Below are 22,649 nucleotides of genomic sequence, written 5' to 3'. Positions count from 1 at the left end.
TAGCACTTCCTGTAGACAACAGAACAGTCTTTCATAGTGGTGAACAACTTACTGACCTCATAAGGAATCTAACATGTCTAAAATCTGATGTTTTAGAAAGAGGAAAGGTCTCCAGACTCTCTTCCTCTGTTGTTCCGGATTTTCCACAGGCATTTAAAGAAAAAGGTAACAATACCTCAAGTTCTTCTTTATCCCGCTCTTCATTGCGTCCCAGTTTGGCTTTTTCTTTCTCCAAAGCCCACTGGAGTTCTCTAGATTTTTTCTGTTCACTTGCTAATGTGTCATTAAGCAAATGTACTTCATCGGTTTTATCTTTAACTTCCAACCTAAATCAGAGACAATGAACTTTAATAAAATTACTTTGACCAAGTTTATATTGAGAGAAAGAGACAGCTTCCACTAAACAGTGGAAGCATATTATAAACTAGCTAACAGGAAAATATAAGCCAAGTACAGATTAAAGATTTTTGACTATGGTTTACTTCAAATTAACTGTTTCTAGTAATGCAACTATTAACTATTATTTAGCACTGTAAATAATTTATTTTTACAAATAACATTAATAAATTTTCCTTTGTCTTTTACTGAAAATGGGTATCACCATCATTCAAAATAAAGAATGACTGTCCTTGTAATGTGTTCTTGGCAAGCACAATATCTCATTATTTACACCAACAATTTACAAGCATTTTAAAACATTTTGTACGTAGTAGGTAAATGAACCACAAATTCTATCGAGATCATAAATATCAAATTGCTTGATGGTAAAACAGAAGTCAAAATTATGTATCTTATACAACAGTAAGTCTTCAACAGAACTGAACTCACAGCAGGGAATATGCCAATACCTAGTCATGAATTTATTATTTGGAAAAATTTGGAGTTTTTCCTCACCACTGTGGTTTTTCCTATAAATAACAAAGTTTCAGGTTATTTACACATTATGTATAATGTTATGCTTTTATAAGACCTGCACAATGTCTATGACAAAATTAATCCAACTCCTTCACTGATCCAGGCTTATAATAAGGAAGCTTGACACACCTGAACGCCTCTAATTCCTTCAGGTGCTTATGTTGTGCCTTGAGTGTTGTTTCTAGTTCCAGTTTAGTTTGTGCAAGTTCACTCTTCAGTTCAGCAACCACCATTTTCTCAGAACTCAGCTGTTCCTGCAGTTCTGCTGCTCTGTCCTTAACGCTACTGAGCTCCACCTGCATCTCCAGCATCTGAGACTGCTTCTGCTGCATCGTATACTCCAAGAGTTCTAAATGGAAAAGTATGAATACTTGAATTATGACCTGGCAACTCATATTTGGTTTATAAATATTTTATTGAGAACTGATTTTTAATTTAGGAGATTACTGCAAAGCAAATGTGAAAAGATTACAGTCCCAAAGTTGGCAATATTAATATGTATCATGAATACTTTTCTCATAGTACTAATGGTCAAGATTTCAGAACTATAAATACATAAGGATGATAACAGTTTAACAGAATATATCAATACAAGATGTGAAATAAAAGAATATTAAGGTGTTTATAAGTTGTATACATAAAAGTGTGTATTTTCTCATGTAGAATTTAATAGTTTATACTAAAAAATGCCAATGTTGATAGCCACACAAAGCACTTGCAAGAGTTTAGCATGTTACCACCACTAGAGTGATCAGCAAGTCTTGCTGGTTTTGTTTAGCTCCCTACACACACAGTCCCTAGGAACTTTACTGTCATAGAAGTTTAGATCAGTTTATTCTTTAAGCACCAACCAAAGCCCTGCTACAGATCTGTTACAATGAAAACAAATGAAAATATTTAAACTTTTAAGTACAATAAATGAAAAAAATGTTACAAAATATGCATTAGGATCTCATTTTTGCAAAAAACATAAATTGTATACTACAGCATTAACAAAGGTCTGCAGATAGATGTATTTACCTGGGTGAGGGTGATTTTTCCTCTATTTTTTTTGTTTTTCCATTCTACCTTAATGTATTTTCAACTGAAAAAAATTTTATCAAAGTTCACTGCTTTATATTACAATTCATATTACTGATGTTGGGAGGCAGGAATAACATTGGTTTTAGAAAATAGTCAATCTAGTTTTAAGCTTTTGTGTTTTTTTTTAGATTTATTTATTTATCTTAGAGAGAGAGAGAGCACAAACATAAAGGGCAGAGGGAGAAGGAGAGAATCCCAAGCAGATTGCCCTGAGTGCAGAACCTGACATGGTGCTCGATCTCAGGACCTTGAGGTCACAACCTGAGTTGAAACCAAGAGATGGATGCATAGCTGACTTTGCCACTCAGGTGCCCCTATTAGTTTAAGCTTTTAAAACTATTTCTTAGAAGAAGCTAAGGATCTACAAATATAAATATGTACCTACATATTAAGTTTTCCATGGGGTTCTATTTAACTTAAATAATAATAAAGTAAAATAATACTAATCAATTCTCTAAAAATAATCTTATATATTTATATATTTGTGATCTGATGAAAATGAGACTGTACTTTAATTCCTACTGATTTCCATTTGCAATTTAATTTACTACAACAGACATCCCTACAAAAAAGTGGGGAAAGTACATGAACAAGCATACCACAGAAGCAAAAATCCAGCTAGTTTATAATTAGTTTGGCATTACAAAATAAAAGTGAAATATTCTGTGACTCAGCAATTCCACCCCTGGGGTATATATACCCAGAAAACTCATGTATGTATGCAGCATGTGCAGAATAGCATAGGTTGTGAGAGCTAAAATAAATAAATTAATTAATTAATTAATTAATTAATTAAAAAAAAGAAACAATCTAAATATTCAATCACAGAATGGATATATAAATTGTGGAAATTCTACACAGTAACAAAAACAAACTGGAGATTAATGCAGTAACTTAGAAAAATATTATAGAGACGTAAAAGAAGATACAAACATATATAGAATAATAAAGTTCAAAAGCAGGAAAACTGTAAAAGCTTATATGGTTTAGGAATATACAAATAGGTAGTAAAACTAAAGAAAAATCAGGATAATAGTTACCTCTACGTTACCACAGAGGAGTGTGTTTGGGAAGGGAGCCTCTGAGGTACTTGACATGGGTGAAGTTTCCATAGATATTCATTTAAAGATTTGTTATTCTATATATTTTTGCATCTTGTACTTTTCTTTATGTATATTATAGTTTACAAATAATCCGTAAGAAAAGGATTAAAAAAGAAATAGTTACTCTCATTGTGGATTTCTTTTTCTTTTAGATAGTTAACTTCACAAAGAACTTCAAAACAAAAAAGGGTAATAAAAAAAAAAAAAGGTAATGAACTTAATGGGCTTGTTTTAAACACCCTGATCAAAGCAATGGCTGTTCTTTTAAAATTAAACACATTCGTTTAAAAGCCAATTGGACAATCTCTTAATTCCCAGAGTAATTAATGTAGATTATTTCCATGATATCAGAATAAGAAGAAAATGTGACTATAAGGAAATGTGTTTTTAAATAAGTAACCATACGAAGAAGGGAAACAGTGAAATATTTCAACCTATTTGCTGCTACCATGTGAACTTGACATACAGCATACCTTGGTTTGGTTGATCATTCTCTTGTTCTCTTTTCAGAGTCATTTTCCTACCATTCATCTGAGCATGCAGTGCTTGAATTTCAGATAACAAACTCCTTCTATCTGCTTTCTGGAGGCATTCCATAGCTGCTTGATATTCAATACTCTACAATAATGCAAAATAAAAAAATCAAGTGAAGAAGAGTGTCGTAAAAACAATAATATTAACAACCAGGAAGTCTGGGGAAAAAAATGGAACACATGCTAAAATTTTGGAAAGACACTAATTTTCACTTCCTGTTCATTAGGAACAGGAACTTTTTAATTATTCATTAAACAGTTCATTAAAATGAACTCAAACAGTTCATTAGGAACTTTTTAATTATTAATCTTCACATATACTTTGAAAAACTTCAAACATAAAAATAAGAACAAACACTCATGTACATAGCTTACAAAATAGCACCTGTACAGCTAAAGCCCTCTCTATACAACTCCCTGAGCACTTCCTCTGCAGCACCTGCTTCAGAAATACTCAAATTCTAAGTCTGGTGTTATTTTCATGCACTCTATATATTATGTACACAAATGTATCCTCAGCAATATACAGTATAGTTTTGCATGTTTTAAAACTTTATATAAATGGCATCATATGGTATATTCACCTTTGCATGATTTGCCTTTTTCACTTACGGAATTTAAGTGAATTTCATCATGTTGCTGAACCATCTGGGTTGACACACATAGCTCTATTTCACAATCATTTTCAATGTTATATAGTATTTGATAGTATGAAGTATACAGTAAAGCTTGAATATCTTTTCATATATTTATTGGATATATTTGTATAATTTGTCCATTTTTCCAGAGGTTGTTTTATTCTCATTGGATATCTGGTCAGTGGTTTCCTTTTCTTACGATGTCTTTGTATGGTTTAAGAATCAGAGCAATAATGGGGTCCCTGGGTGGCTCAGTCAGTTAAGTAGCCAACTCTTGATTTTGGTTGAGATCATGATCTCAGGGTCTCGAGACTGAGCTGCTTGCTTGTCAGGCTCCACGTTCAGTGGGGAGTCTGCTTGAGACTCTCTCTCCCTGCCCTTCCCCCTGCTCTTATGTGATTTTTTTCTCCTCTTTCTTAAATAAATAAATCTTAAAAAAAAAAAAAAAGAAAAATCAGAGCAACACTGGCCTCATAGAATTAGGATTAAGTTCCACATCGAGCTCCCTGCATGGAGCCTGTCTCTCCTTCTGCCTCTGCCTCTGCCTGTGTATTTGCCTCTCTCCCTGTGTTTTTCATGAATAAATAAGTAAAATCTTAAAAAACAATAATAATAAAATAAAATAGGCCCACAGGTTTTTTTCCTTGTATTATCTTTGTCTGATTTTGGTAACAGGGTTATAATAGCCTCTTAACAAAAACACAAGGCATTCCCCTAGTCATCCAACAATGGGAATGTTGGATGTTTAAGATTAAAATTAGTTATTCCTTGAATGTATGCTAGACTTCACCTGTAAAACCATTTGAGCTTGGTGTAATTCCTGGGGGTAGCAGGAACAATTTTTTAAATTGTTTTTATTTCCTATTTTGACATAATTTCAGACCTACAGAAAAGCTCCAAAAATTGTGCAAGGAATCCCCATATATTCTTCATCCAAATTCTCTAAATGTTAACTACATTTGCTTTACCACTCTCTGCATATACCTGTGTATGTATCTACACACATATGTACATTATTTTTCTTTTCCAAAATGTGTGAAGATAAGTTCTGGACAGATGCTCCTTTACTCCCCAAAACTACAGTATTTCCTAAAACAAGAACATTCTCTTACAAACCACAGTACAATTATCAAAAGCAGAAATTAACTTAGTATCATACTATTATTTATTTTTTTCATACTATTATTTAATGTACAAAACTTATTTATATTTTGTCAAATTTTCCTAATAGCAAATGGGGGAAAAGTAGTATTTGTATGTCTTTGTCTTTTGTGACCTTGAATTTTTGAGGACTATAGGCTATTTTGTAGTCTGATTCTCAATTTTAAAAAACTTTTTATTTTGAAATAATTTAAGCAAAGTTCCCATGTATCCTTCAGCCAATATTCTCTGATGATCACATCTTACATAACTTAGTACATTATCAAACCTAGATTTAGACATTGGTATAATTCTATTTAAGTTACAGGTCCTACTGAGATTTCATTAGTTTTTATGTGCACTCATTCATTTCCTGGTATATAGTACTATGAAATTTTATCACAAGTATAGGTCTGAGTCACTACCACCACAATCAGGATACAGAATTGTTTCATCACCACAAAGAAACTACTTTCCCAATCATAACCCCTGATAATTAATGATCTGTTCACTATCAGTATAATTTTGTCATTTCAAATATTACATAAGATGTCTACAGTATCAATAGTCTGTTCTTTTTAAATTGCTAAGTAGCATTGCATTATATGGATGTACTTCAATTTGCTCATCCATTCACCTGTCAAAGGACACTGGGTTGTTTCTAGTTTGGAGTATTACAAATAAAACTGATATGAATATTCTTGTACAGATTTTTATGGAGACATAGTTTTCATTTCTCATAGACACCTATAAATGTGACTTCTAGGTCATATAGTAAGTATATATTTAACTTTGTAAGAAACTGCCAGATCATTTTCCAGAGTGACTCATTTTACATTCCTATGAGCAATGTATTACAGATGCAATTTCTCTGCATTCTCACCAGTACTTGGTATTTTCCCTCATTTTTATTTAGGCCATTCTGATAGATGTACAGTGACCTCAATTTGTTTTGGCCTAATATATGCTTGTGAGCAGGTTTTAGTTATGCACAAAAGTGAGGTAGTGTATTTCATATGAGGAGGTACATGGTGTCTGGTTTGTTCTATTACTGGTGATATTAATTCTGATCACTTGGTTAAAGGTGGTATCTGTCAGGTTCTCCATAGTACAATCATTGCTTTTCCTCTATAATTAAAAAAAGATATCCTGAGGATTTGAGACCATGTAAACATACTTTTCTGAAATATTTTTCTACTAGTTTTAGGACTCATGGCTGATTATTGCTTGAGTTATTACTATAATGTTCAATAAAGGGTGATCTATATCATTTCTTCTATACACTATCTGAAATTCTATTTTAAGAAAGAATTTTTATCCATTTGTTTATATTAGTATGAATTCATGAGTTATTTTACTCTTTAGTTTACAATCTGTCTCTATCATTATTTAGTTTGATGTTCCAATTGTTCTTATCGTGGACATTGGGAACTCCTTCAAGCAGGCTTCTGTGATCTTTTGACATCTCTGCTTCATTCTTTGAGCAATCCCTTATCAGCAAATCAAGATATTCCAGGTTCATCTTGCATGTCCCTCTGCTCCAACTCTGGAATCAGCCATTACTTCCTAGCTCCTTTTAATGCAAAATGTAGTTGAAAATGAAGATCTGGGCACTAAGTTTTTTAGTAGTTTTTTAACTATTTGTTTTGTTTTGTTTTTTACTAGCTGTAGGTTTTTTCAGGTTTTCCATTTCTTCCAGAATGAGTTTTGAGAAGAGATTATTTTTGTGGAAAATCTGTCCATTTTACTCAATTTTTTGAATTGATATAAAATTATTCACTATATTCTAATATTTTATATCTCAGTTAACCTTTCATTATGATCCTATTTTCATTTTTAACTTTTATAAAAATGTGCTTTACCCTTCTCCTTAACCAATTCTCCAGAAAAGTTTCTTATTAACCTTTCAAAGAAGAAACTTTTAAGGTTTTTATCCTCTCTATTGTACCAATGTATACATTTCACTAGCTTCATTTTTATTACAGTAGAACTCATTATTTGTGGATTACGTATCTACAAATCTGCCTATTCACTAAAATTTATCTGCAACCCAAAATCAGTACTTGTGGTGCTTTTACAGTCATTTGTAAACATGCAAAGAGGGGCAAAATATTAAAACTGTCAGCTGTGCATGTACATAGCTGAAGCTGAACTAGGTGACATAATGCCATTTTCTTTCATCTCTTAAACTGCAAACAAGTGTCCATCTATTTTTGCCATCTATTTAGTGCTGTGGGTTGTTGTTGTTGGTTGTTTTTGTTTTTTGTCCTTTTATGCTTTTTATTGGTGACTTTGCTATTTAGAATGGTTCCCTAGCACAATGATGAACTACCTAGATCATAAGAAGGCTGTATTCTCTGCAGAGAATACATGTGATGAGCTTTGTTTAGGCATGAATTATGTAGTGCTTTTGGCCATGGGTTCAATATTAATGAATCAGCAATACCTGGTAAATAAGGTGCCTTTAAACAGAAACACACAAAATTATGTATTGATTGACAAATGTCATGATCATGGGCTCATAGGATCCTACCCATTATATTTTCTCTAGAAGCAATGGCTCAGTATTCACAGCAACTTTACATAATCTAACCACTGCAGAGAATGAGAACTGACCATGGTTTACTACTTCTACTTTACTTGAGCTTATTCTGTTGTTCTTTTCTAACTTTCTAAGTTGGATAAATAGCTCATTAATTTCCAGTCTTGTTTATTTTCTAACATAAGATAAAACATTTAAGGCAATAATTTTTCTTCTAATATTCTTAGTGGCTCCTATTAAAATTTTAACTTTCAGACCTTCCCCAAAAGTCATCAGTAACTCATTTGCTTATTACTATTAAAAAGCATTCTTTGTTTCAAAGTTTTATTTTGATACCTGTTCTTGTATTTTCTGCTCCAAACAGTTTAATAATCCAACTGCATCTTTAGTACCTAGAGCTGTCAGCTCAGTCTGAAATGCAGCTAGTAAAACACTACGCTCCTTTAAGAAAACTTGCTGAAGAGCAAGCAGAAGTTCACCTCGCCAGTCTGGGAAGGTCTCATGAGACTGGGAACCTTCATAAACCTAGCAGAGTATAAAAAATAAAAGTTAGTTTTCAGGTTAGTATGTTTAAAAAATTCTAAAAATGGTATTTATCTACTAATCAAAATAAAGAGTATAAGCCAAAAGTAAAGTATGGATTTATTTTCAAGTGTGTGGCTTGTGGCATTTAAACGATATACAGTAATGCACATGTAATTACATCATAAAAGATAATAGTTTAATCTGTAGAGTACCTTATTATTAATAAAACCCATACAAAACTAGTAAGATGCACAATATTGAGTACCTCAGCATCTCTTTGCACTTGCATTTTGGTAATTAAATCCTTAAGAGATGAAATTGTACTGAGATAAGCTCTTCTTTCTTCTAGCCAAGATTCTGAAACTTGCTGAACAGAATGGTCTTCTCCATCACTATAGGGAGACTCAGTGAGGGAGAGCACCTGCATGCCTTCATTATGGACAGCTCTTAGTAATCCCTAGAAATGAGAACCCAAAGGCCAGAATTCTGACATCTTCTTCAAAGATAGACATACAAAGAAAAATAAATCTTAAGCAAGGTAGTTCTATCTAGTTAGACTGACTTAGAAGAGACACGGCAGGAAGGATACACCAGGCTACCATTATTGACAACCTTCTTTTTATGGAGGGGTAAGCCAATCCCAGAAGACATTCTATGACTTTGTGTAGCTCTCACCTATAAGTTGCTTTTATTAATCTGATGTGCTCTTCTTGGATTTAAAGACTGGCCACTAATTTCGCCAAAAGAAATATGTAAGAGATAAATTCTAGTCCTTGAGATGGTTTTAATAATTTTGGCACTCAAAAACACCAGGAACAAAAACTATTTCTAAAAATCTTTAGACAGATAATTATTAAATATATTGTACTTTATTATCTGCAAAATACAGCAATAACACTAAACAGATTCCCAAGATTGATTCTTGCTATGTGATTCTTCAGAAAGAATCTTACTATGTAAGTTCTAATAAACTGGTATGTTCAATATGGAAACCACATTGGCTAAGTGTCACTAAAAGACATCTGTCCTTCAGTACCTTTATTTTCTTTGGAAATGAATCTGTTGAACTTTCACCTTCATCTCCTCGGTCTTCTGATGTTGTGTCAAATCCTTGACTTTGTGTGAGATAAATTCCCTGACCCCAGTCTGATCCAGAATCTAAAATAAAGAAAACCACCACTATTAAAAAGAAACAAATATTTTTTAAATAAGTACTACAAAAATGTCAGAAATTTATATAACTTACCACTGGAACATATTTCTCTAGTTTGGTACGCATCAGAATGTGTTAATTCAGGAACTGAGGATCCCTAATTAGAGAAAACAAAAGTATAAGTAACATTTTTTTCCTTAATAAAAATAGGGCTCAATAAATAGTTTTGGTCTTTTATAACGCTGTTAAAAAACAAACGAAAAACTCAATTCAATCTGTCACACATTTTACAATAAATGTCTTCAATTTTTTTCTTAAGAGATATTACCCTAAGAAGACATTCATCAATTAAGGCATAATAATATCATGTTCCAAATTTCCAGAGGAATTCTGTGGAAAGTTCTCATCTGACTATACAATGGGAAGATTTAAAACTGCAATTTTATTATAAGGAAGAGACTAGGGATCCCTGGGTGGTGCAGCGGTTTGGCGCCTGCCTTTGGCCCAGGGCGCGATCCTGGAGACCCGGGATCGAATCCCACGTCAGGCTCCCGGTGCATGGAGCCTGCTTCTCCCTCTGCCTGTGTCTCTGCCTCTCTCTCTCTCTCTCTCTCTGTATGACTATCGTAAAATAAATAAAAAAAAAAAATAAGGAAGAGACTATCATAAATTTCTTTTTCTCTTAAAAACAAAGAATTTGGGCAGCCTGGGTGGCTCAGCAGTTTGGCGCCACCTTCAGCCCACGCCGTGGTCCTGGGGACCTGGGTTCGAGTGCATTGGGCTCCTGCATGGAGCCTGCTTCTCACTCTGCCTGTGTCTCTGCCTCTCTGTGTGTGCATGTGTGTCTCTCATGAATAAATAAATAAAATCTTAAAAAAAAAAAAAAGAATTTTTGGGAAAAACACAAAGAATGTTGAAAAAACACATATTCTGAGAACCAAATACCTCTTTAGATCTCAGACACTGTATCACTGCCTTCAAGGTACCACATTCCTCCGTCAGTAACTGAACAGCAACATAGTGCTCCCTCTTCAAGGTTTCGGTTTCTGAAATATGTCTGGATTCCATATCCAAAATTTCAGCAGCATGTAGTTCTTGCATCTGCTCAATTTTTTCAGTAAACTGACTGATTATTTCAGTGACTTCTTCTGATGAACATTCACTCCGTAAATCAATTTGGATTCCTGCATTTCTAACAAGAACTTGTGGAGTCTGACTGCTGCTATTGACCTTGAGAGTCCCTTCTGTCTGGGATGCCAAACTTGCATCCATGTTAGTAGGAAGCGGCTCTGATACGCAGACTATTCTGTTTTCCTGTACCTTAGTCTTATCTTCTTTTTCTAAGAAGTAGGATAATTTCTCTTTCGCTTCTGTGAGCTGATTTCTAACTTGGCTTAAATCTTTCTGAAGAGATGCCATATTTGTTTCTTTTACCTAAAACATAATGAACAGTAGAACATTCAATTAAAAATATTAAATGTAGAATTTAGGGTAGAGAGTATATTTATGCTAAGACATTCATTTTCCTCAGAACAATAGGAAAAATATTTCAGAAACACTCATAGATTCCACATCTCCAGCATGTGTGTGTATATATATATATACACATATACATATAGTCACAGACTATTATACAAGTGAAATTATTTTATCAGCCTCTTCTTTTGGTTTTCATGGGATAGAGAATTCTGTTTAACATCTGTCTTTCTCCTTGATCATTAATGGACTAGAGACTAAAAGCATCTTTCTAAAAAAAAGATTCAAGGAAAACCAAGCAAGAACATGCTAGTAAAGAAATTCATAAAAACTTTTCATCAAAACTACAAAAGGTTTTTTTCTAGCTTTTAAGTTATGAATTTGGTTTGTCTTTATAGAAGAGAATATACTTTGAAATGAAATTAAGATATGTAAAAATAAGTGAATTTGGAGAAATGTTACTTATCTTACCAAAAGCTCTTCTTGAAGCTTTTCTGCTTTCTCTTTATAATTGGCAAGTTCTTCTTTGATAGCTGATGATTCAGCTTTAAAAGCCTCAAGTTGACAAAAAAATCCACTTTCTTCACTGGTATGAATTAGCTCAGCAGTTGTCTGAATGGCAGTGGAAAACATTTAAGAACACATTATTTTAAAAAAATACAGCCAGGTTCAAGGTACTTATACATTCTAAAGAAGCTTTTGCAGGAATGACTACCTCTCAGATAAGAAGGTATGGAAAGGATTCATGTTCTTTCAACAAAGAGGAAAACTATTTTTTAGGTACCATCAGTTTATGTTTTTGAGACAGTAAGAAAAAAATTATTTTCTGGGAACGAAACATACATCATGTATATATATTCTAAATATTTATAAGATTAATGAAAATGTAGTTACCATTCAGAACACTTTCATATTTATACCACTTTCCTCTAATAATACCAAGTCTTACTAAGATATTTCTTACAAGTTTTAAAAACATGGAAAGTCATGTTAATATTTTATTTTAATAGGACTATAGGAATTTATAGTTCCACAGACCTAAGAGAAAAAAGCCCAGTAAAAGGAAAGAATTATCATTCTTTGTAGAACAAATTATATATTTAGAGAATTTTGATATGTCAGTTAATCACCTATTCAGATAAGACTGCACATTTACTACTCAAAATTATAAATACATAAAGTGAGAATTTGAAAATTAAAGTCCTTCTATTTCTGTCTTGTGCTAAGAAATAAATGCCATTTCAGATCTTTACAAAAGTAGACTTACAAAGGAGAAATACAAATTACTTCTAAGAAAGGGAAGAACCTATTATCAGGCATAAAATCTATAAAAGCTAATGACTTATCATTGATATGTCACTTCAGAAGAATGCTAATATATTTTGATATTTTCCATTACTTAAAAGGAATGATCAAATAGCATACATCTTAGATGGAACAGGAAAAAAACCCACATAAGTTTCAAAGGACATTTGCTACACTTAACATCTCTTTCTTCTGACTGCTCTAATAAGTATGCTAGTGAAATAAATAACATGATTTGAAGCCCACAAAATAGAGTTTGTATTCATTACTTTAGTGATAATATGGACTGCACAGAAAAGTAATATTTTTATAAAAAGCCCCTATATATGAATTGCTAGATGTAAAGAATACATATTTAATTTAATAAATTAGCAATCAGCTTAAGGAACAAAGAAAAAAGAGAATTCTTTATGGAATTTAAGTGACAAAAATAAAAAACAACCTAACCTTGAGAATTTCAAAATCTCCTTCAGGGCTTCTTTTCCTTTCTTTATTTCCCTGTTTTTTCTCCTCCTCCAATAGTCTCTGTAGTTCTAGTAGCTTCTTTTCTTTTTCCAAAGCATTTTTCTCCACAATTTCTATCTGTTCTTTTTCTAAAATCAAACTAGTCTGCATTTCAACCACCTGGCTTTCTAATTCTGATATTCTCAAGGTTAATGCTAATACGTTTGACTCCATCTCATTGTCTGTTACTTGATTTAAATTCTGTACATTTGTTCTTTCAAGTTCTGATGAAACTGCTTGTTCATCTTGACAGAATTTTGCATATTCCTTAACTGCTTCAAGTTGGACTTGACTCACAAGAGCAGCAGCAACTTTTTCTTCAAGTATATTCTGTAGGTTTACAATCTTCTTTTTAAGCATTTCTGTTTCAGATTGGCCTTGCTCTTGCATATCCTTTATTTGCTTGTAGCACTGAGTGAGTTCTATGTCCTTTGCACTCACAGTGCCCTCAAGTTGTAGCACCTTTGTTTCCAAACTACTTATGGAACCTTTGCTGTTTTCTTCAAAAGATGTGAAGTAAGTCTGATTTTCTAGGGGTTTAAGAGCATTCTCAGCAAGGACTACTTCCAGTTCAGGGTGGATTTTGCTCAGATCATCCATAGCCATGTTAACGCTTTTCTCCGGTACACTTCGGATTTTTTCCATATTTTCACGTTCTCTCTTTAAGCTGCATAATTCTTGTGTTAGCTGGTTCATTTTTAAATTGGTTTCTTCAAGTACATTTTTTGTAAAGGCTATTTCTTCATTAGTGGTTTCTACTTGCTGTTCCAAAGCCAGTTTTTCAGCTATTACCATATCCAATTGATGTTTTAAACTATCTGCTTCTTCTGGGAAAGAATTAGCATCCACTGACGTCTTCTGTTCAATATTTGCCAGTTCCTGTTGAAGTTTTTCAATTACTTCATTGAGCTGCTCAATTTCTTCTTCTCTATTTTTCTTAACACGTTCTTGATCACTCATTAAACATTCTATCTGGGTTTCAAGATCCCTTATCAGTTCATTTTTTTCTTCCATAACCTGTTAAAGAAAACAAAGTAACAGACATAAATATGTACTTATATTTTGGGAATTTTATTTTTTATTTTAAGGGCAGGATCTGAAAGTGCTGATCTTATACACACAAATAATATACCTCTCAGACATGTGAGACTAATTTCAATATAGACCAATAGTCACCATCATATCAAACAAGGACCTTTTGTCAAGCTTTGTTCAGAAAATTCTGTTAAATAGAAAGTGATTTACACATTAGTAGCTGATTTCCTAGAAATAAAATAGTCAATAAACCCTAACTGAAAAGAATGAAGTATTAAAATAAAAAAGGGCTACAGCAGATGGTGCTATTATCTGATTTAATTCATACTGAATAGAATGATTTTTAGTAGATTTGGTTAGAATGATATGATGAAATCTGAGTCGCCAGGGACTCTCTCTGGAAAACAAAAATCTGTGACATAATATTAGGAGAGGACAAAAAATAACACATAGCTTATTAAGCCAATGTGCCTTAATAAATTCAAATTAATGGGTAAAAGAGAATTAAGGTTTATTCAGTTTTATATTCAAAGAGAAGCTGAAAAATAACCATTTGGCCTTTAAAATTCTAGCTCTATTTCATGGAGTAATTTTAAACTAGTGTACCTTATTATCTGTTGTAATTTTAAGTTGATACTGAAGTTTTGCAATTTGCTCATTTAATCGGTCAATTTCTATTTCTTTTTCCTGCATTATTTGAGCAAATTTTCCAAATAACACATGTTGGTCCTGAGTAGGGATAACATCCGATTCCTTTATGGCATACCCCAGTTTCTCCATTTCATCCTAGGGATAAAAATAACCAACCAGTTGGACAGATTATTATATGTAATTTTCTGAATATTCTTTCAATTAAGTGTTACAAAAGATAAAATGCCCAAAATGTATACAAAATTGGATTATCATACAGCCATTTAAGTCAATAATTCTTAAAATATTTTGATAAAAGTTCTAAAAAATTCTTCATTCATGATGAATTCAAATGTTTATGTTGGGTTGAAAATAAATTCCATGCAAACCCATTTGCAGTTAATGTTCCTCTGTTAAGTATTATTTAGTAGCTGGATTCAGCAAATACTTGATACAAAGACAAGACAAAAATTATGAATTATTTACAGGCAAAGTTTTTCTTAATTAATTACCTTAAATAATTTGTTTTCTTGTTCCAGTTCTTGGAGGCGGGTAGTAGATTCCTTTTTCTGTATTTCTAATTGCATATGTAGTTGCTGAACTTCTTCATTCTTATTTTCCAGTTCCTCTCTAAACTGCTCTAACTGTTCTTCTAAGTTTGTAATCTGATACCAAAATTATCATAAAGAAAGAAAAAAAATACCTGTTTATACAATGTCTGTCAAGAGAGAATGAAAAGTACTATAAGTAGCTGTATAAAATGTATCTGCTTAAAACATATAAGCCATGAGAATAAAGGGGTTTCTCTAAGCCAGGTATAACCGTGTGGTTTCTAGGTATTTTCAAACTGATCACCTTTAAGTCATCCTACTCAAAGCAAAGGGAAGATCTTCAGAGGAAGGATACAAGGAGCCATTTCTTACCTAAAATATTCTGATAAAGCAGAAAAAAGTCAGGGGAGGAAGGGAAAGAGTCCACATTTGAAATTTTATTTCATGTTAAATTTAGTTGCTACCAAAAGGTCCAAGAAAGCTGCAGAATTAAGTCAATTGGTCAGCTACCAAGTGAGACTAGCTCAAATTAGTCCATACTAATGCTTAATGAAAGGTTTGGGTGCATCTGTCTTGTTTAAGCAGAAGAAAGCAGAGGTATACACGAAGACCATGAGATCCTTAGGTGTGCAATACAGAAACTTAATAGTAAGCTATTAATACTATTTTAGGAGAAAATTAAGAGAGCTCCTATGTGTAGGACAATAGAAATTTAGCTCTTTTCTAAGCATAGATTACTGTTAATGATAAGCAATTACTCTGTAATGGTTATACAGAGACTATTATATAAGGACAAGTTTCAAGACCTAGTTATTATATTTTAAAAGTTGAGTTTGATTAAGGAATAGTAATTTAGCTCAATGCTTTGTAGCTGCTTAATAAATACTTAATGAATTTCTAAATATGTATTTATCTGATGATCAAAATCGCTGCATTAAAAGCAACCTAAAATGCAGGAACAACATTACTCAGTGGCAGCTGGCTGAGAGAGCAGCCTACAAATCATTTATTGCCTTAGAACTTGAAAAGAACCATATTCTGCTTACACTTAGACATGTAATCAGAATCCTATCTTAGCACTAGCAATGCAAAGCCCTTCAAAATCATTTAGCCTAATATTTCCTTAAGAGAAATAGTACTGATACTAGTAATAAAAGCCTCACTTATAGATAATTTATTACTAGATACTGTATAAGGTGCTTTTCATGTATTATTTTTTTAAAACTCTCTAACAACCTTATGAGATCTTTAGTTGGATTATCCCCATTTCAGAGATGAGGAGGGAGTCACTAAGAACAAAGTACCTTGTCTGAGGTCACAAGGCTAGTATTGGTGAGATTTTACCTGTGGAGACTTACATATTTATTATTTATTTGAGAGAGAGTGAGTGAGTGATTGGTGGGGAAGGGCAGAGAAGAGAGAAAATCTCCAGCAGTATCCCACTAAGCAAGGAGCTTGACATAGGGCTTGATCCTGTGACCTTGAGATTATGACCTGAGCCTAAACCAAGAGTCAGACATTTAACCGACTGAGCCACCCAGGCACCCCTAGAGCCTTACATTCTTAACTATCATTTATCCTGCTTCTAATAACTAATGTCCAAGACTTATACTTAAATTGTTTTCTGTACACTGGTATTCAACTCAATAAACACACCTTAAATACATTTAGTAGTTGTTCATATATAATTAACAGGTTGGTCTGCTGAAAACTGTGGTGATTATTATCTTCTTCAAAGTTATCTAATACGGTAGTATTTATACCTATACCTATCTTCCACAACTACTTTTGATAAAAAGGCATTATTTTAATATGTATGTAGACATTTAAGTTCAAAATTGATGTTCTACCTCAAATGCTATTTGTTTTGGGGGGTATCTATTAATCTTCTTCATCTATTTCACCCTCCCCTCTGAAAAACTACAAGTTTGTTCCATGTATTTAAGAGTCTGTTTTTTCATTTGTTCATTTGTTTTGTTTTACTTCCTTGATACATGAATTTATGGTCCAATTCTAAATTTGAAATAAAGTCTTGCTATTCAAAGTGTGATACCTAGAGCAGCAGAATTGGTACCATCCAAGAACATGTTAATGCACAGATTGTGAAGCCCCACCCCAGACCTACTGAATCCAAATCTTTTTTAACAAGATCCCCAGGGGATTCATATGCACATTAAAGTTTGAGAAGCACTAGTCTAAAGCACTAACATTCTGTTTTAAGCAGCTGAACTTGAGTCATCACAACAGAGACTTCAATTCCCAAAGATGACACTGTAGGATTCTTTCCTCCTATTCAGCCAGACTCTAGTTTCAGTCCCAGGCTATCCTATTACTGAGTCTACAACAACCAAAACCACAAGAATATTATTAGGGTTTTAAAAGAGAATGGTGGCTCTTTGTTTTAATCTTGTTTAATTTAGCTACCGAATGTTATCTAGACTGGATTATATTAATTTGCAACTATTTGTGTTTTCTTTTAAAGTCTTTTTTATCTCTTTCAAATGTATATATGTCTTCTTAGTCAAACATTAGATTCTTTGAAATCTGCTGCTGTTTTTACAACTGGATGGTGGTAGTCAACATGAGTTAAGATCTCAATAAGTATTGAATGACAGTCTTTAATACTTCTCACCAATAAGGCAAAACATTCCCCAATTTTTTGGTAGTATAGCATTACTGGACTTCAGAATCAGAGAAATTCAGGAGTAATTATTGCTTAACCACTTACTGCGTGGCCACGAAACAAGTTATTTACCCTTTTAAGAGTTTACTCATCTGTAAAATGAAGGTAACACTAGAGCCTCTTCTCAGGATTAATGACATAAGGATTAATGACATAATGCTTTTAAGACACTACTTTCTAGCACAGATCGCTATGAAGTCCCAACTACTACTATTTATTACTGCCATCTATAAGCTAGATCTCATTAGCTCTACAGAGTTAAAACCTATGAAGGCATCTTTTTCTTTTTTTAAGATTTTATTTATTTATTCATGAGACAGAGAGAGAGAGAGAGAGAGAGAGAGAGAGAGGCAGAGACACAGGCAGAGGGAGAAGCAGGCTCCTCGCAGGGAGCCCCACGTGGGACTCAATCCCAGGTCTCCAGGATCAGGCCCTGGGCTGAAGGCGGGGCCAAACCGCTGAGCCACCAGGGCTGCCCAAGGCATCTTTTTCTTAAAAAAATTCTTCCTACTCTTTTTCTCCACATTATTCACCTTATCATCCTAAAACTCCTATCTTCAAAGTTTCTTCTCTATTTGTTCTGCATAAACCTCAAAAAGAGTTTTACACAAATTAAGGCTATGAGAGTAGTAGAAAGTAATCTCAAAATCTAATGACACATATGGACATATTAGTTTATACTCTGTCAGGTATGAAAACATCTGCCCAGTGCAGGAGAGAATGCTTAAGAAGTTGTTTTCATTGACAGATACATATTTTAATTCTATGTTCCTCTCTTTCAGTCTTTAGTTACAGATGAGTGGGTTCTGACAGAGTACCTGTCCCTGTTATTAAACACTAGGTAGGCCAGGATGAGCTATCATTTTAACCCTTTACTCAACATGTCTGGCTCTATCTTATCTATAAACTCTGGGAGTTGGTGGACAGAAGCTGGCTGACCGGTCTCTTTGTAGTTCTGAACAACTATGATTCTGAGTAAAAGGTAGACAGCTATTGGATACTTCCTTTGAGAAATTAAAGTGTCAGTAATGTCCTATAAACTTCAGAAGATAATTAAAATATAAAGTCAGTAAACTTAATCAACTACCCATAATTAACTATCGTCATTGTTTTGGGGTCCAGTTTTGACTGTCTCTCTTTTTAGAGAGCAATTTCTTTACCAGTGTAAGGTACTTTAAATGTTAATGCTTTTCAAAACAGAAGTGGTTACAGATAAACAAGTGCTCTCTCTCTGTTGTGGAAAAACCAAAAAAGCAAAATAATCAAGAATCTTTTAGGATAAACATTAGTCATTATAATAGGATAGCAAGAAAATAATCTTTCTCATGGAGATGATCATTTCTATTCATCATTTATGTAGATGGTTTTTTTCTCCCTCTAAACCACAAGTGTTCTGAGCTGGATTTTAGATTATGTCTAAACCATTCTGATATTTTCCAAAGCACTTATTAACATTTATTTACTGTTTAAGTTCAATAAATATTTGTTAAAATGTATTAAGTATACAGAGAAAATTATATGGAAATAAACGTGTAATATAAAAAAACCTTAAGTATTTTTAATGATAAAGCTAAGATAATGCAGAGTATAATATGTCTTAGATACTATATTAAAAGCGGATTTTCTTTCTTTCTTTTTTTTTTTTTGAGAAGGGAGGGAGTAGAAAAACATGGGACAATTTATATAATTACCTTATTGTTAATCTTTTTTTCTTCCCCTTATTGTTAATCTTGTAACAACATGTTTAGTATATTGTAAAATAGCACTATACAACTATTCCCAGGGCAAGAAACTTTAAAAAAAATTATTATCTATTATTTATTTTATTTTTAAATGTATTATTATTTAAAATTTCTTAAGTAAAAAAAAAAAAAAGAACTATTGCAAAGTATCAATACTTCAAAGCCCATCGTAAAACAGGAAAAAGAGATAACGCTTTTTGTTCTAACACAACTCTCTCTCCACTGTCCTCTTCACTCAATTTGTATTTACCTTTTCTTTGTTTTTATTTAATTAATTTATTTTAAAAAAGATTTTACTCATTTATTTGAGAAAGAGAGCACAAGCACAAGCAGGGAGTGCAGCAGTGGGAAAGGGTGAACCAAAGTCTTCACTGAGCAGAGAGCCCAATGTGGGGCTCGATCCCAGGACCCTATGATCATGATCTGAGCCCAAAGCAGACACTCAACTGACTGAGCCACTCAGGCGCCCCTTCTTTTTGTCTTTAAAACTTCATCGTGTGTCAGGGTTTCATATTTGACCCCTCTGCCTGGAACACTCTTCCTCATACCAGCTTATTTGTTCAAATCTTTATTGTCTTCAAGTTAAAATCATATAAACTTTGGTTTTAGACTCTAAACTCTATTCTGTACAAATGATATTCTCAAGCTGACTTATTTAAATTGTTTAAAATATTTCAAACCAGGGGATCCCTGGATGGCTCAGCGGTTTAGCGCCTGCCTTCGGCCTGGGGCGTGATCCTGGGGTCCCGGGGTGGAGTTCCGCATCAGGCTCCTTGCGTGGAGCCTGTTTCTCCTTCTGCCTGTGTCTCTGCCTCTCTCTCTGTGTCTCTCATGAATAGATAAATAAAATCTTAAAAAAAAAAAAATTCAAACTACATTTTGTCATTAGAAATAAACTCCTTACCTCTTTTTCCTTTCGGTCTATGGCATCACGCTCAGCCTGCAACTGTACTTCTAGGGACAATTCTGCTTTAGCTTCTACAGCTCCACACTGTTTTTGGTCCTCTACCTTTAAATATAAGAATGTTTTCAAAACTTCAGGCATTAAATCCTGATTATCCACTTTAATTAGAGACACAGAAATTTCATTTCTCCAATTAGCAGCTGATATTCTATATGAGTGAATAATCAAATTTATAGATACTCACTTTTGAGTGCATTTTTATACAAATTCAAACAGGAATGAAATACATTCCTCAGATAAAACAGAGACTATCCCTCGAACTGTTCCCTTCCTAATCTTCCATTCCTGCTCTTCCTTGATTCATCCTTGCTTTCTACATTATAATGGGAATAGACTTCATTCCTTTTTAGTCTGGGATAGAGCATCAAGCCTCAGCTGGTGTCCACTGCTTTTTCACGTGGCTATTATTCCACAGTCACAACCACTGTTAAAAGGATAATTAATTCTTCTGGTTTAAACTAATCTTCCTTTCTCAGGAAAGGACTAAAGTCTTGTTAAAAGGATAACTGTTAAAAGGATACTCATTGTTAAAAAGAATAATTAATTCTTCTGGTTTAACTAATCTTCCTTTCTCAGGAAAGGACTAAGGTCTTAGTCTCAGGATTAAGGTAGCAAATAACATCTGGAGATAAGAATAAACAGATATAGTTACAATGTCACTGAAGACATAAAGGTCTCTTTATGTTTTGTAATAATAACAACAAAAAGTCAGTAACAATTTTTTATTTAAAGGAACTGATGTTTTTATGTGACTAAGAGTAATCTGCATTAAAACATTTAATAAAATTAACATAAAGAAAATGCCACACCTTTTGAAAAGTGTCTGCACTAACGAGCAAGGCTTGCTCCAGTTCCCTTACTCTGAACTCCAATTTCTCGATTTCTTCATTCCGTTCTTGTATATCCCTCTGAAGCTGCTCTTTAGAGAGCAAAAGCTCACTGCACTTGTCTGTTTTTTCTTTCAGATGATTTGTTAACTGTTCAACCTGGAAATATAATAAGCAAAAATTGTAATTAAAAAAATTTCAACAAGCTAATTATCTATCCTCATTTCAAAAAGTATTTTCAGATCTTATGCTAATTTTATTTTTGACAAGGATAGCAATCATTGTCTCCAACTATAAAGAAGTTTTCTAAGCTGACAAAACAAAGTGGTACTAACAAAACAAAAATAATACTGTTCTCATCAACTCTTTACAAAAAGTTGTTTCTCTTAAGACAAAGACTTTCTCCAGCTATGAGGACAAATAATTACATTTTTTTGAGATACTTACATTTTTGAATAATGTTGAAGTAAAAGCTGTATTGGTTACAACCACACTAAAATCTAATAGAAGTGACAAATTTGCAAACTATTGACTTACACTCTTATGTGAGATAAAATAACCTTAAAAAAATCTTACATGGAATCTACTTTTCTTTCCACAAATGGTTAAAATTGATATACAAATACTGAGGGGTCCTAAACACCACAGAAATAGGAAGGTTTAATATGGTCACTCAGAAAGCTTTTTCGGCCTACGTATTCCTGCAGCACAGAATAGAGATGGGAATGTGGAATGATGACAGGAATCTGAACGCTTGGGTAAGTAATTCTGGTAAGTAGGGTCCATTCAAGATAATGACTCTGTGACGGAAGGATTCAGGAAGCATTAATAAGATAGTTTATGAAATTCATTCTCATCAAGAAAGTAGAGAAAATTTACTAAAAAAAAGAAGTGTGATGGTAAGAAAAAAAGGAATTCTAGCTTATTTCAGTGAGATATTTTAAGGAAATTATCTAAAATGATACCCTCAAAACATTAAAACAAACGCAAACTTATTTATAATTACATGTTCAAGGATGACAGTAACAAAGTCACTGAGAAATTTTTGACAATAATAGGTAGATTAAGATTTGAAGTACAGGGATCCCTGGGTGGCGCAGCGGTTTGGTGCCTGCCTTTGGCCCAGGGCGCGATCCTGGAGACCCGGGATCGAATCCCACGTCAGGCTCCCGGTGCATGGAGCCTGCTTCTCCCTCTGCCTGTGTCTCTGCCTCTCTCGCTCTCTCTGTATGACTATCGTAAAAAAAAAAAAAAAAAAAAAAAAAAAAAAAAGATTTGAAGTATAGTCAAGGAAAAAAGA

At 33.3% G+C, this 22,649-nt stretch overlaps 1 protein-coding gene across 12 annotated transcripts in view; it reads right to left on the bottom strand.

Annotated features, from left to right (window-relative positions):
* Positions 1–22,649, bottom strand: part of AKAP9 (A-kinase anchoring protein 9) — a 195,387-nt gene that overhangs the window by 17,165 nt on the left and 155,573 nt on the right. For 11 of the 12 annotated variants that reach the window (XM_055307480.1, XM_055307482.1, XM_055307481.1 and 8 more), the window contains 14 exons: positions 21,332–21,508; positions 20,463–20,567; positions 15,095–15,247; positions 14,559–14,738; positions 12,861–13,934; positions 11,580–11,720; positions 10,578–11,066; positions 9,726–9,789; positions 9,516–9,637; positions 8,745–8,936; positions 8,291–8,479; positions 3,575–3,719; positions 1,045–1,264; positions 176–326 (listed from right to left, as the gene is read on the bottom strand). In XM_055307480.1, the coding sequence (XP_055163455.1) occupies positions 176–326; positions 1,045–1,264; positions 3,575–3,719; positions 8,291–8,479; positions 8,745–8,936; positions 9,516–9,637; positions 9,726–9,789; positions 10,578–11,066; positions 11,580–11,720; positions 12,861–13,934; positions 14,559–14,738; positions 15,095–15,247; positions 20,463–20,567; positions 21,332–21,508 (3,402 nt within the window). The remainder of the gene's footprint in view (positions 1–175; positions 327–1,044; positions 1,265–3,574; positions 3,720–8,290; positions 8,480–8,744; positions 8,937–9,515; positions 9,638–9,725; positions 9,790–10,577; positions 11,067–11,579; positions 11,721–12,860; positions 13,935–14,558; positions 14,739–15,094; positions 15,248–20,462; positions 20,568–21,331; positions 21,509–22,649) is intronic. The other variant, XM_055307489.1, reaches the window with a different exon arrangement.

Source organism: Nyctereutes procyonoides, unplaced genomic scaffold (genome assembly GCF_905146905.1).
Source record: "Nyctereutes procyonoides isolate TBG_1078 unplaced genomic scaffold, NYPRO_anot_genome, whole genome shotgun sequence".
Lineage (NCBI taxonomy): Eukaryota > Metazoa > Chordata > Mammalia > Carnivora > Canidae > Nyctereutes > Nyctereutes procyonoides.
This window is presented reverse-complemented; position numbering and strand designations above follow the sequence as displayed.